The sequence below is a fragment of the Micromesistius poutassou genome (genome assembly GCF_964030765.1).
Source record: "Micromesistius poutassou genome assembly, chromosome: 17".
In the NCBI taxonomy this organism is placed as follows: Eukaryota; Metazoa; Chordata; class Actinopteri; order Gadiformes; family Gadidae; genus Micromesistius; species Micromesistius poutassou.
In genome coordinates, this window is record NC_140287.1 from 5,734,747 (window position 1) to 5,747,222 (window position 12,476).

The 12,476-nt window shown below is 42.4% G+C and overlaps 1 protein-coding gene across 1 annotated transcript; it reads right to left on the reverse strand.

Moving 5' to 3' along the window:
* Nucleotides 1-7,218: 7,218 nt before the first annotated feature.
* On the reverse strand, nt 7,219-11,530 carry LOC311362150 (uncharacterized protein). The gene is made up of 4 exons (XM_084481965.1): nt 11,448-11,530; nt 8,669-8,941; nt 7,887-7,993; nt 7,219-7,817 (listed from the first exon to the last, which is right to left on the reverse strand). Exons 2-4 carry the CDS (start codon nt 8,785-8,787, stop codon nt 7,588-7,590), a joined length of 456 nt encoding a protein of 151 aa, XP_084338091.1. The 5' UTR covers nt 8,788-8,941; nt 11,448-11,530; the 3' UTR covers nt 7,219-7,587.
* Between the last annotated feature and the right edge of the window lie 946 nt (nt 11,531-12,476).

The window sequence follows — 12,476 nt, forward strand, 5'->3', positions numbered from 1 at the left end:
TATATAGTATGCTCCTTAGCCCAGTGCGCCGCTAGCCTGGTGCTACCAGACCATCGTACTTCATTTCATTTGTACAGGAGGTCTGGAACTGCTGTAATTGGCAAACGTTCACTCACTTGGAGGCGGGTGTCTGTTGAAGTTTAAAACTATTGGATCTGCCCAGTGCCACTCTGGATCTGCCATAACCAATCGCAATAGCGTTTGGTCGTGACGTATGTCATACGCCGGGACCGGCCGGAAACTACGTTGCGCGCATGCGCAGGCTGTGTACACAAACAAAACAAGATGAAGCGTGAAGATGTCTGTCAACGATAGCTGCAGGTTTTGTTCATCTAATTTTAGAGTTCAAGGAACAATTACAAATTCTACATTAATGTTCGATAGTAAGGACAGAGATAATGTTTGCAGTCAACTGTCGAGGCTGGGTCTTGTCATTGACAATACGTCGCTACTTCAACGTCATCATTCTCAGCCACTTCCTCTGTTCGCTGATTGGTCACACAGAAATTTGTTCGGGCAAAATCCCACTAACAAGCCCCAGCCCCAGACTGACTACTGAAGGGAAAATGAAATTTGGGCGGAAGTAGGTGGGCGGGCGGAGCCAGGCTAGTGCGCCGCCCAAATCATTCAACTTTTTAAACTACGCTTTTTCAGCTTTTTTTTTTTACAATGTATGTCAATGAGCGGACGGCTCCGTCGTCTGCCTTCTCTGACACTTCAACTACTTCAGACATTGTAACTTGGTCAATTTTCAACCGTTAACCTTCGTTCAAACCATTTAACAAATCCACACACTTGTATTTTCAATAATTGGAAAAACAAATTTTTATTACCTTTATACTTTTTCCATATTGGCTTCGTTTTCAGTTGGTCTCATTGATTTACGCTGAGGTTAGAGGCAGCACAGGGCAGGCAGTGTTGTCCGAATTGGACTACTTTTTACGACAGGCAGCGGTGACGCCAGCGTTGACGTTAGCGCTGACATTATGCCGCCTTCAAAATGGCTTGGAGGTTCGGAAGCTCTTACATGTCTTTACGTAAAGCTTCCCTTCTTCCCTTCAAAATAAGAGCATTCAGGAAACACCCCTCAGAAGTTCGTAGGCTATGACGTAAATAGTCTAAACTTCATAACAACAAGTATGGATGCCCGCAGGGACCTCTTTGTGCTTCTTTGCTGAATCAGATATTAGAACTGCTTTCGATGGTTGAACATGAGAGAGAATTTATCAGGTGATGTTTATAATTGTAAGCTATAATGTATCGTAATGCAAATGTTAGAATGGGTGTTAATTTCGCCTCTAGTGCTTACTGCAAGTTCACTTTAGTCTATCAATGAAATGGGCAGCCATTGTTGTGACATGAACTCTGAGGACTCGGGTTGCTTTACTTCCGCACGAAACTCCAAGCGAAAACTACCAAACAGAAGTGTTCAAAGCACTTTCCTCCAAGCTTAAGGTCCGAAACTCCTGGAATCAAAGCGTTTTGAAGGCGGCATTCGCCCTGACGTCATCGGTGATGTTAGCTGTGACATTAACGTTGACGTTAGCAGTGTTTAGCATTTTAGCAACCACAATCTCGCAGTTCGTTCGCAGACAAAACGCATTCTAGTTATCTTATAACACTTGACAAGAACGGTGCTTGTGCTTTAACATTGTCCGATCTCATAACTGGGTCTGCATAATTCGATTTTGTATATTTTATACAATTGGGTTTATTATCACAGAACACAGGAGAAGACAAGGGCAACTCTGAAAGAGTGACTGTGTGGGAGTGCGAGTACAGCCATCGTCAGAGCAGGCCTGTTTCCTCCCCCCTCCCCTCTGCAGTTCTTGTAAATGCAGAGGGGAGGGGGGAGCAGACTGGTTTTATGTAACAACATTTCTGTGTTCTTTTGCAAATATTGTGTATTCAGGAAGTCCAGGACAGATACAGACACAGTCACCGGCAATTGAAAACATTCAGGGCTGTAGCCCAGAAGTCCTTTTAAAACGGGGGTTTGGGGGAGAAAATTCTGACAAGCTGGCTGATGAACATGCAATTGTAACATAGTTTGAGAAGGAAAGGAGAGAATTGTCATGACAGACTCTCTGACGCCTACTGAGTAGGTTCATTTTTATGTTAAGGATGGGAAAGTGCACCATATACACCAGCAGCCAAAATGAGACATTAGAATAGCCTATAGTCTAATAAACACTGTCACAAACACTGTCTGATGTCAAGTGGACCGGGTTGAATTCACTGCAGGGGCCTCATTTATAAAACTCTACGTAAAACCCTCCCTAAAACATTGCGTATGACCAAACCTCAGAATGTGCGTACGCACAAAAATATTCAGATTTATAAAACCGTGCAGCGCACTCTTCTCGTTATAAATACCAACTTGCGTTGAATTTGGCGTGCGTGCACGAGCGCCATGCTCCTCCCAAGTTCGTCCCATAATAGTCCTTATAAGGTCAATGCTAATTAACCAATGAATATTCCTAGTATATAAGGAGCCTTTGCTGACCTATCATTACACAGGAACACACGCATGCATTACACGCGCTCGCGTCTCATACCCCTCGCATATTTTAGCCTGTTAGAATAGAGGCCAACAGGAGCATTATTTATTGGCCTTGTGCCAATATGATAATTATTACTATGTCCTATAGGCTAATTTAATGTAGGCCTACATATATATATCAGGAAAATGAATACAACTTAAGTGATACAGTTGGTCTGGCCGAGGATTGTGATTTGAATGGGTTGTAGTGTGTTGAACATAATATTGCCTTAATTCATATTTCATAATGGGTGCTTTTAATAAAATGAATAAATAAATCCGAAGTCATAGTATGTGGTGCGCAATGTGCGTTGGGTATCGGGAGGCATAGACATCTTATATCAGATGTCTATGTCGGGAGGCATTACCGCCACCAACTTTCTGTTGTCGTCTCTGGACTGGAGATCACTGTTTGAAAAACTTTGCGGGACCTTTACTCCAGGGTGTTTTCCGCAAGGAATCTTTCTATAAATCACGACGTTGGCGGTGAAAAATGCGTACACACATTTCATCCCTGTTTCCGCAACATTTTCGTGCGCAGAGACCTTTATAAATGAGGCCCCTGGTCTCCTGAAGGTTGCTAAGCGACATCAATGTCTTTGGCGGACTATTTCTCTGCTGATGAATGAATGCTGAATACTATAAATGCTGGTAACAAATAAATTGTAAAAAGACCCACCGTGTGAAGTTATTTTTTCGTTTTGGCAAGTAGCCGTGTAATAAGCAGGATAATGTATAGAACATCGCAGATCATTATCTAAAATAGGCCCTTCAGGGCAAACCAAGAAAGTTCGCCCTGTCGAGGCTTATGGCGCGTTCCAGGCAGCCCGTAACTCGTGTTTTCACAACCTTCTACCCATGAAAGTGCCCTGGAACGGTAGTCAAACCTGTGACACTACCCGTGAACTCGTACAAGATCGATGTACTCCCAGTTAAAGCTTTTGACGTCACACACATAAACAACAATGGCGGCCTCAGTTGGTACTACTACCTATAAAATCTAATGAATCTGTTGTTAGGACATGTTTTATGGTATGAATGTACATAAAAGTGGCATTTTGGCACGCGCAATAGTGTTAAATGCACCTGCGAGAACAACATAGTTAGCAAAATAACGTCACAAGGGCAACTCGTGTGGGTGGTGTACGAGGAATCTCGAATGCAGCATAAAGTCCCGACGCTGTGCAGCCAGGAGGTCACACATGACGTTGCAGTAATGGTAAATTAATAAATAAATAAATATCCTGGAATAAATACACGAGAAAATAATTACATAAATGTAGATATATAAATTAGTCAATATATGTAAATAAATGAAAACACATTAATTTATACAATGCCACATTTATTTCATGCAACGCGGTATCACACCATTTTTGTGCTCATCTCATCTGACTGTACCTCAACGGCCGCACGTCCAGAGGAAGGCCCTTTTCACCGAGAGAAAATAGTTAGGCCTTTATAATACACCTAAGACTGCTGGACGACTTTTGGATGTTTCAGAAATAGGTCTGCAAGAATTTCAAAAATATTTCAACAAATTATCATCACGACTATATAGGTGCATCTCAATGAAATAGAATATTGTGGAAATTAAATGTGGTTAATTAATTTCAATAATTCAATTAAAAAATGAAACTCATGTATTATAGAGATTCATTACACCAAAAGTGAAATACTTCAAGCCTTTATTTGTATTCATCTTGATGATTATGGTTTACAGCTCATGAAAACCCCAAATTCAGTATCTCAGAAAATTTGAATATTAAATAAGACCAGTAAAAAATGTATTTTTAATACGAAAATGTCAGAATGCCATCTGAATAGTCTGTTCATATGCACTCAGTACTCGGTTGGGGCTCCTTTTGTATAAATTACTGCGGAGTGGCATGGAGTGGATCTAACCCTATCTTCAATAGCGGCCTTCAGCTCGTCTGCATTGTCGGGTCTCGTGTCTCTCATCTTCCTCTTGACAATACCCCATACATTTTTATTGGAGTTCAGATCAGGCGAGTAGCTGGCCAATCAAGCACAGTAATCCTATGGTCATTAAATGAGGTGTTTGTACTTTTGGCAGTGTGGGCAGGTGCAAAGTCCTGCTGGAAAAATCATAAAGCTTATCAGCAGAAAGAAGCATGAAGTGCTCTAAAACGTCCTGGTAGACGGCTGCGTTGACTTTGGACTTGATAAAACACAGTGGAACCAGAAGATGACCTGGCTCCCCAAATCATCACTGACTGTGTACTTCACACTGGACTTGGTTTCTGGCCTCTACATTCCTCCTCCAGACCCTGGGACCTTGATCTCCAAATTAAATGAGAGACAGACCACTGAGCGACAGACCAGTTGACGCTTCTGACGTTGTCTCTGGTTCAGGAGTGGCTTTAAGAGGAATGCGACAGTTATAGTAGCCCATGTCCTGGATACGTCTGTGCATGGTGGCTCTTTTTGAATGGCCTTTGCTTGACAATCCTCTCAGGGCAGCGGGTATTCCTGTTGCTTGTGCACCTTTTTCAACACTTCAACACTTTGTCCTTCCACTCAACTCTCTATGAATATGCTTGGATACAGTTCTCTGTGAACAGCCAGCTTCTTTAGTGATGACCGTTTGAGGCTTAGCCTCCTTGTGGAGGGTGTCAATGACTTCTGGGTGTCAATGTCTTCTGCACAACTGTCAAGTCAGCAGTCTTCCCCAAGTCCACAGATTGTGAAGCCTAATGAACCAGATTGACAGACCATTAAAAGGCTCAGGAAACCTTTGCAGGTATTTTGAGGTAATTAGCTGATTAGAGTGTGACACCTTGAGTCTACAATATTGAACTTTTTCATAATATTCAAATTTTGGGTTTTCATGAGCTGAGCTATATGAGTTTCACTTTTTAAATGTAATTATTTAAATTAACTTTTCCATAATATGCTAATTTATTGAGACGCACCTGTAGTATAATTATTTTACATATCCTATTCTGACCCCTGCTGGGCAGTTTTTTAACAATGCATCCACCAGGCAGCATTAGCTTCAACTCTGACCCCTGTTGGACATTTCGTAGTAATGCACCCAACGGGTAGAATTTAAACAAATCAACTGAAATAAAGAACAACCTCCATGTTAGGGACAAAGGTTTATTGTAACCCTACAAAAGGACACAGGGATGGCAAATAAAATAGAAAACTAAATAAAATCATAGAAATTAAATAAGGGAAAGACATTCTCATTATTGTACAAGTCTGAAAGCTATTCAGCGTACATGGACCACTGTATAATCATATATTGTCGTTTTTTAATTAACATTTTATTGTATTGTAATGCTGTGCATACATAAAACATGTAGCAAACTTATTAAGGCAAATAAATAAGGTACAATTTACACGAAAACGTAACATTCCTCAACCTTCAGTCCTTTAAATCTCATCTCAAACATCGAGAATGATGTGCACATTGTTAGAACTGTACATCCTTTGGTGGAGGTTTTCAAAATTTCTTTGTAACCATGAAAAAAAATATAGAGTTTTCCGGGCACCGTCTTAATGTGTGCTTATTTGTGTGCACTTAACGTGTCGCGGAGCGTTTTGCCTGCCAACGGTCATTCATGCCAATTCATTCTCACCTTCTGGTGTTGAGCATGAGCGTGAGCATGAGCGTCATCACGGGGGAGCCGTCTCGTTATCACCAGGATCGTGAACGCGCCTTTGATGACAATTCAGCGGTTAACCTGACGCCAAAGGTCGGGAACCACTGACCTAGGCCGCTGCACTGCCTGGGAGTTGACAGTGATGAACTTGTATCCACAGGGTCGGCTACCCAGAGGTCTCTCTTTCTGCGCAAAGGTCCCCCGGCCGTGGAGAGAGCTTCCCTTCCTGGCCTGCCCATCGCACGTCCCTTTCCCCGCCCCACGACCGTAGCCCTGGGGCGCTCGTGCCCCGCCAGACTCAGAGTCTCCGGTCCAAACGGTTTTTGGTGCCTTCCAGACGGCTTTGTCGGCTTATCTTAGCTGAAGAAGGAGGGGCCGTCGGTCTTCAGAAACCAGCACCCGCCCCTTCTTATGAGCCCAGCGATATCCTTCATGTATCTAACTACCCAAACAACCCCTCCACCCATTTTCAAGCACGCACACGACCTGCTAGTGGCACGGACACGGCCCCCCTACGCACAAACCTCGGGTTCCCACGCCGCGCGCGGCCACTCACGGTTCTGGCGCACTTCTTCAGAACGGCAAAGCCCCCCCCCACCTCCAACCACAGCCTCAGAATGTACCACATCCAAAATTTTGAATGATAAAAAATGTCATAACCATGATTTATTATATCTCAAATTGAAACTCCCAGATAAAAGGACAAGAGGTTAATTTAAATTAATTAATTAAATTAAATTAAAATTTTCTGCCCCATTTTTAATCAGATAAGACTGGTGCTTACTGATAACAGGCGTGGCCAATCATAGACCCTGTGACTGTGAAACATGCTGATGAAGAAGATGGATAGTTAGCCACACAAAGCTCTGATACGTGGACTACTGTATAGCATCCACATTCCATAGAGAAAGCTCCTCTCCATCCTGTGCCAATTTGAATCCCAACTTTCAGGTTCTTTCCATTCTGACATGGTGCATGGAAAAGGCAGCAGACACATCCAGGCACTTGTTGAAGGAAAGTAAAGAAACACGACAGACACCAGAATTTGTTCATGGTAGTATTTATATAGGCCCGACTATAGCTGTAATGTAAAATATCGCTGTGAATATATAAATAGCTTAATGTAATAACATGCCAATTAGTTGAAAGCGGTGAAATGCCATCGCAGATTTAACACAATGTAACTTGAAAGATTGCACAAAGATGCAATACAGGAAAGTGCCATACAAGCTTCCTTTTAGACTTCATGGTGAAAATATTTACATTTTCAGATTAAAGTAGGCTACCTTTGTCACACACAAATCTTCCGTTTGTTAAGAAGCTAATCAATTATCATTATAGTTTCATGGCAACTAATCTATTGATTATTGTCAACAACGGAAAATTTTCAAAGCTATATTCGAGAAAGCCCCACTAATATTGTGATCTTTTCACAGTATCAAGGATCTCTTGGTATTCACTGGAATTAATGTCAAAGTAGCCATGGTTTAAGACATATTCCTCCAGCTCACGCATCTCTTTCCTAGTGATGACCCCTCTTTCGTACATAAACTTGATCAATCCCAGAAAGCCGTCTCTGTAGTAATTCATCGTTCTATCCCTTGAAAGTCGGCTTCTTTCTTCTCGGGAACTTCTCCATATTCCTGTAACAAATGCACACATTAGCCAAAACATATACAGCATTGGATAGTCACCAAGTAGTTAATGCAAACCTGCTTGGTCTCTTATTCTCTCGGAAACAAATGGGTGGGCGATCATCATGGCTTGCTTCAACATTGGCACCGCTTCTCCTCTGGCAATTCTACGTGCGAGAACACCCCTGTGAAGAGAATACATGCAGGTGAGGGCGCATTGGAAACATTCTCTCAACAGTCCAAAGGTTTTTGATGAAAGAAACCGCAGCAACCAAAGTTGTGACTGGAAATGTATGACCCTGCATGACCTTTGTTGACTACTTCTGCTTTGAATACGATTGAGATATAGGAAATAGCCGCAGCTAGGGGGTTATAATCACGCCACACAATGTGCCGTCATGGTCGGATGCAGAAATGGGTGTGGCTTGGTTGGGGGTGTGCTGGTGGAGTCGGCCCTTGTGCATGTGTGGGGTCACATACATCTGGAACTAACAGCTTTAACATTAAGCCTGGTAGGAGGGACAGTGGCAGGGCAGTCTTTGGTTTGGTTCTATTTTTGGGCTCTTTTTCTACATGTGTGATTGCATGGAAAAATACTGTTTTGTTTTTTACCGCCTTGGTCTCATTAGTGTATACATCGGGAAATGCACCCCCTCGTTTTTTAGAACACAGCTGTATAATAACCTGATTGTTTTATCATTGTATGGTTTGGGTGTTGCATGTGAATGTGTGTGTGTGTGTGTGTGTGTGTGTGTGTGTGTGTGTGTGTGTGTGTGTGTGTGTGTGTGTGTGATGTTGATCTGAAGAGGATCGGTGGGTGATCTAAAACTATTGGAAGGAAGCCAGGAAGGAGAGAGTACCTGACGGCCACAGACTCTCTACTTCTGCCGGTGGACAGAGCGGCCCTGTGGTGGTGAGTGGCGACCTGGAGGGCGAAGAGATTCATCCCCCGTGAATCGTTCTCCAGGCTCCTCACCATATCATAAAGGGCCTGATTTGTTCTCCTCAGCGTCCGAAACTCGGGCTCTTGCGCAGCCCTCCGCAGGGAGTCCAGGGGTGGGATGTGGTCTGCTTCAACGTAAAACTTGTCCCCGTCTTTGCCCTTGGAGAAGGGCCTTTTGTTATTGATGACACTGAAAGCACAGAACATCAGGTTTACCAAACATATTGTGACCAGTGTTGTGTGTAACAACGTGTAAGGAGTTACAAAGTAACGCGTTACAGTAACGTAACTACTTTTTTCGGTAAAAAGTAGTGTAACGCGTTACTACTGAAAATATGGTAATGAAACGTAGTTCCTTTTTCAGTTGGGCACAACGTTACTTTTCCCAGGGACAGATTTGACAGCGACACTGCCTCAGCTGCGCACTTGCGCAATAGTCACGGGCGCTCATTCCACACTGAGGCTGGTGCTAGCAATAGCATGCAGAGAGCAGTCAGTCATCATGGCAAGCACGGCGGAGCAACCAACAGTAACTTTTGAGGGATGGAGGTATTCACATTATTTCAAACTGATTGAAAATAAGCACCATAAAAGTTACTTTCCATAGAGGGTAACTAAGTAAAGTAAGGGATTAGTAAAGTAAGGGATAAGGGACTTTTTTAAGAAGTAACGAGCAAACACTACTTTTTAAAAGTAACTTCCCCAACACTGATTGTGACACATTTTTCTGGCGGTTAGTGGATTGCAGGGTCCCACATCTGTCTGATTAGATTGATAACGTGTCAAGATTCAAGTGTGGCAGTTTCCAACCTAATCTGTACAACCAGGTGAACTAGCAAAAGGACCTAATTAGGTCGTTCTGCAAGTTCACGTGGTTGGGAATATGTCCCTTGTCTTAAGTGACATATTCCTGACCAAACAATCTATAATTACTTCTGTGAGTTCTGTACTATTATTTTACAATAAAGGTCTTTAAATATTAAGGTCTAGGCGAAGGCAGTGTTGAAGTGATTGAGAGTCAATGGGGATTTTCCATAAAATGATACAGGACATGGTAATTGAACTTTAGATTTTGCCATTGTTGTAATTTCTGACAGTGGATAAGAAGATCCACTTTTTGTGGCATTATGTTAATTAAATCTTGAACCTTTTGGGTAAAAATTACAATTTTCAGATTTAGGTAATTTCCTCATGCATGTTCATGACATCACCAATGTGTCCCTAGCCTGGCTAACGCCAGACCAAATCTCAAGAAGGTTTAGTCTGGGATTTTCTCGTATTTGAGGCGTGGTTTACGAATGCCCAGATCCGTTTATTGGGTGCTACGATTGTCTATCAAATGCGTCTGTACGTAGCTCATAGCCAATAAAAATAAACTTGTGTTCTAAACTTAGAACACTGTCTAAGACTGCATCAAAAGGTTGCAATCTGTGATTGGTTCCCTCGCTGAGGAGGAATCGGCTCCATGGAATCTAAGCTGCCTAGCAGAGTGAAATTAATTTGTGCCAAGGCAGCACGGGTATGTCCCCCCTCCCGGCCGTGAAATTTTTTATCCTACTATCCGCCTCTATTTCTGATTGGTCTGACATGCGCTTTTACTGGCTTGATATTAGCTGCTATGGTTAGGGTTAGGTTTAGGGGTTAGGGGTTAGGGTCATGGTTAGGGTTAAGGGTTAGGGTTAACCCTTCTTCTTCTACTTCTGATCCAAAGTCAGTTTAACCCTGGTTAACCCTAACCCTAACCCTAACCCTAACTTTACGGTACCCTCGCTGTGAGCATTCGAGAGTGTCACAAAAGAGCCCTAACCCTAACCCTAACCATGACCCTAACCCTAACCCCTAAGCCCCTAAGGTTAGGGCAGGGGTTAGGGTTAGGGTAATGGTTAGGGTTAGGGTTAGGTTTAGGGTCCTAAACCTAACCCTAGCCATAGCAGCTAATCAATATCAAGCCAATAAAAGTGGATGACGAATCAGAAATAGAGGCGGGCTTGTCTTTTCGGGATATTGTGGCCATAGATTAAAAATTTCACTCCCGGCCCGACTAGGGGGTCCCCATATTCACACTAGCTGTCTCACACACTGTCCACAACCTTTCAGTTTTTAAAGGCCTGTGTAATACGTGGTATAGCTCTCTCTATAATAGCTCTGGTACTTGTAAGTAGTTACGCAGGAATATCTAGCTGTTGTGTATTTATGTAGGCTATATATGTTTGTTAAAATACAAAATTACAATGTGATTTGAAGAATTTGATGCATTTTAAGATTCAGTTACACACTTATTCACTAATGATTAAGCGTGGTTCATTTGTTTTAGGCTACTACACAATTAAGAGGCTATAATAATGCACCGGCAGATTTCGATAGGAAATTAGGCACATCCTTAATTCTGATGTTGTGGGAACATCCTTGATGGACCTCCAATAACAGAATCGTTTAGAAAACATTTCTGCAAGTTTCTGGTCAGCAGGTGGCGTGTTTCAGTTACTCTTCCAGCCTGTTGAAATCACGTAACTTTATTAATGGCCAAATGTCACACAAGTGTGTGAAAATAAAGAAATGTATGTTATAAATCACAAACAAAAATGCAATAGCAATTTCTTTAAAATCACAATCTGATCTGTCCCAATCTGTACGTAATTTATCATCTGATGTTGCATCATTGGATGTGACAACAACATAATAACATAATAACTTACTATTCATACGTTCCATAGGTTCCCAGGTTGAGATATGTTTCCACATCAGATGAATCTAAATCTCCTCTTTCTTGTCGTTCTATAATTTGAAGTTTGCATGATTTAGCTCTTGCATTCTTAAACACCCATATCAAGGCTGTGGATACCAATACAGTAGAACCGACGACCGCAAAGCAAATGGGGCCACCCATTGCAGATTTGATGACCATTGGCCCGGCAATCTCCATCTTGTTGTGTTCTTTTCAGAAAAGGCTGCCGAAACAGGATCGCTTTTAACTCACTTTATTTGGTAAAGGTTTTGGTCTATTGTCTATGAAGCAAAAGGAGAGGAATCGTATATTACACACGCGGAGCGTCTCCAAGCTGAATATCTAATCAATACGCTGCCCTGGAGATTCTCCCATCTGAAAGCTCAGTCCGAGTTTAAATAGGCAGGTAACGGTGGGCGTGTTCTGTGGCTTTAAAAGCCTGCCCCCTTCATCTATGTGTGATCAGCTGCTGCCCCCTGGTTATGTGCAAGTGCTACAGCTTATATTATATGTACTCGGTACTGCTCCCTGTGGCTATGTGAGGATATTACTTCCTAGCTATTATATGTAATGAAATGAGTCACAATCTCGTCAGTCGGTGGTGGTCTTTTGTTGTTTCAAAGAGATAGGCCTACTGCTTGATGAAAGAAAAGCGAAGAAACAACCCAGAAGCTTTCAATGAAAATATACGCTTTTGTTATTTGTGTATTTCCTCAACACAAATAACAGAGAACACAGGAGAAGACAAGGTCCACTCTGTAGAGTGTCTGCCTGTGAGTGCTCTGGGTTCATATGAGCAGTAACTGTACCGTCGGAGCAGCCCTCTCCCCTCCCCTCTGCATTTCCTGTAAATGCAGATTGGAGGGGGAGTGGACGGGAGAATTATGGCAACCTGCTCTGTCCTTACAAATATTTGGAAGAGATAAAAGATGAGGTATGCTGAGATTGTTATTCAAAAACAACTGGTTGACCAGTGTACATTGAAGAAACGTATACATTT

What these genes read in the sequence shown, in the direction of transcription:
- LOC311362150 (XM_084481965.1), bottom strand. Translation starts at nt 8,787, where the DNA reads ATGGTGAGGAGCCTGGAGAACGATTCACGGGGGATGAATCTCTTCGCC. An exon ending in AGAGAGTCTGTGGCCGTCAG is followed by an intron (nt 7,994 to 8,668) that starts GTACTCTCTCCT and finishes TTCTCTTCACAG; the next exon opens with GGGTGTTCTCGCACGTAGAA. An exon ending in GAGAATAAGAGACCAAGCAG is followed by an intron (nt 7,818 to 7,886) that starts GTTTGCATTAAC and finishes CATTTGTTACAG; the next exon opens with GAATATGGAGAAGTTCCCGA.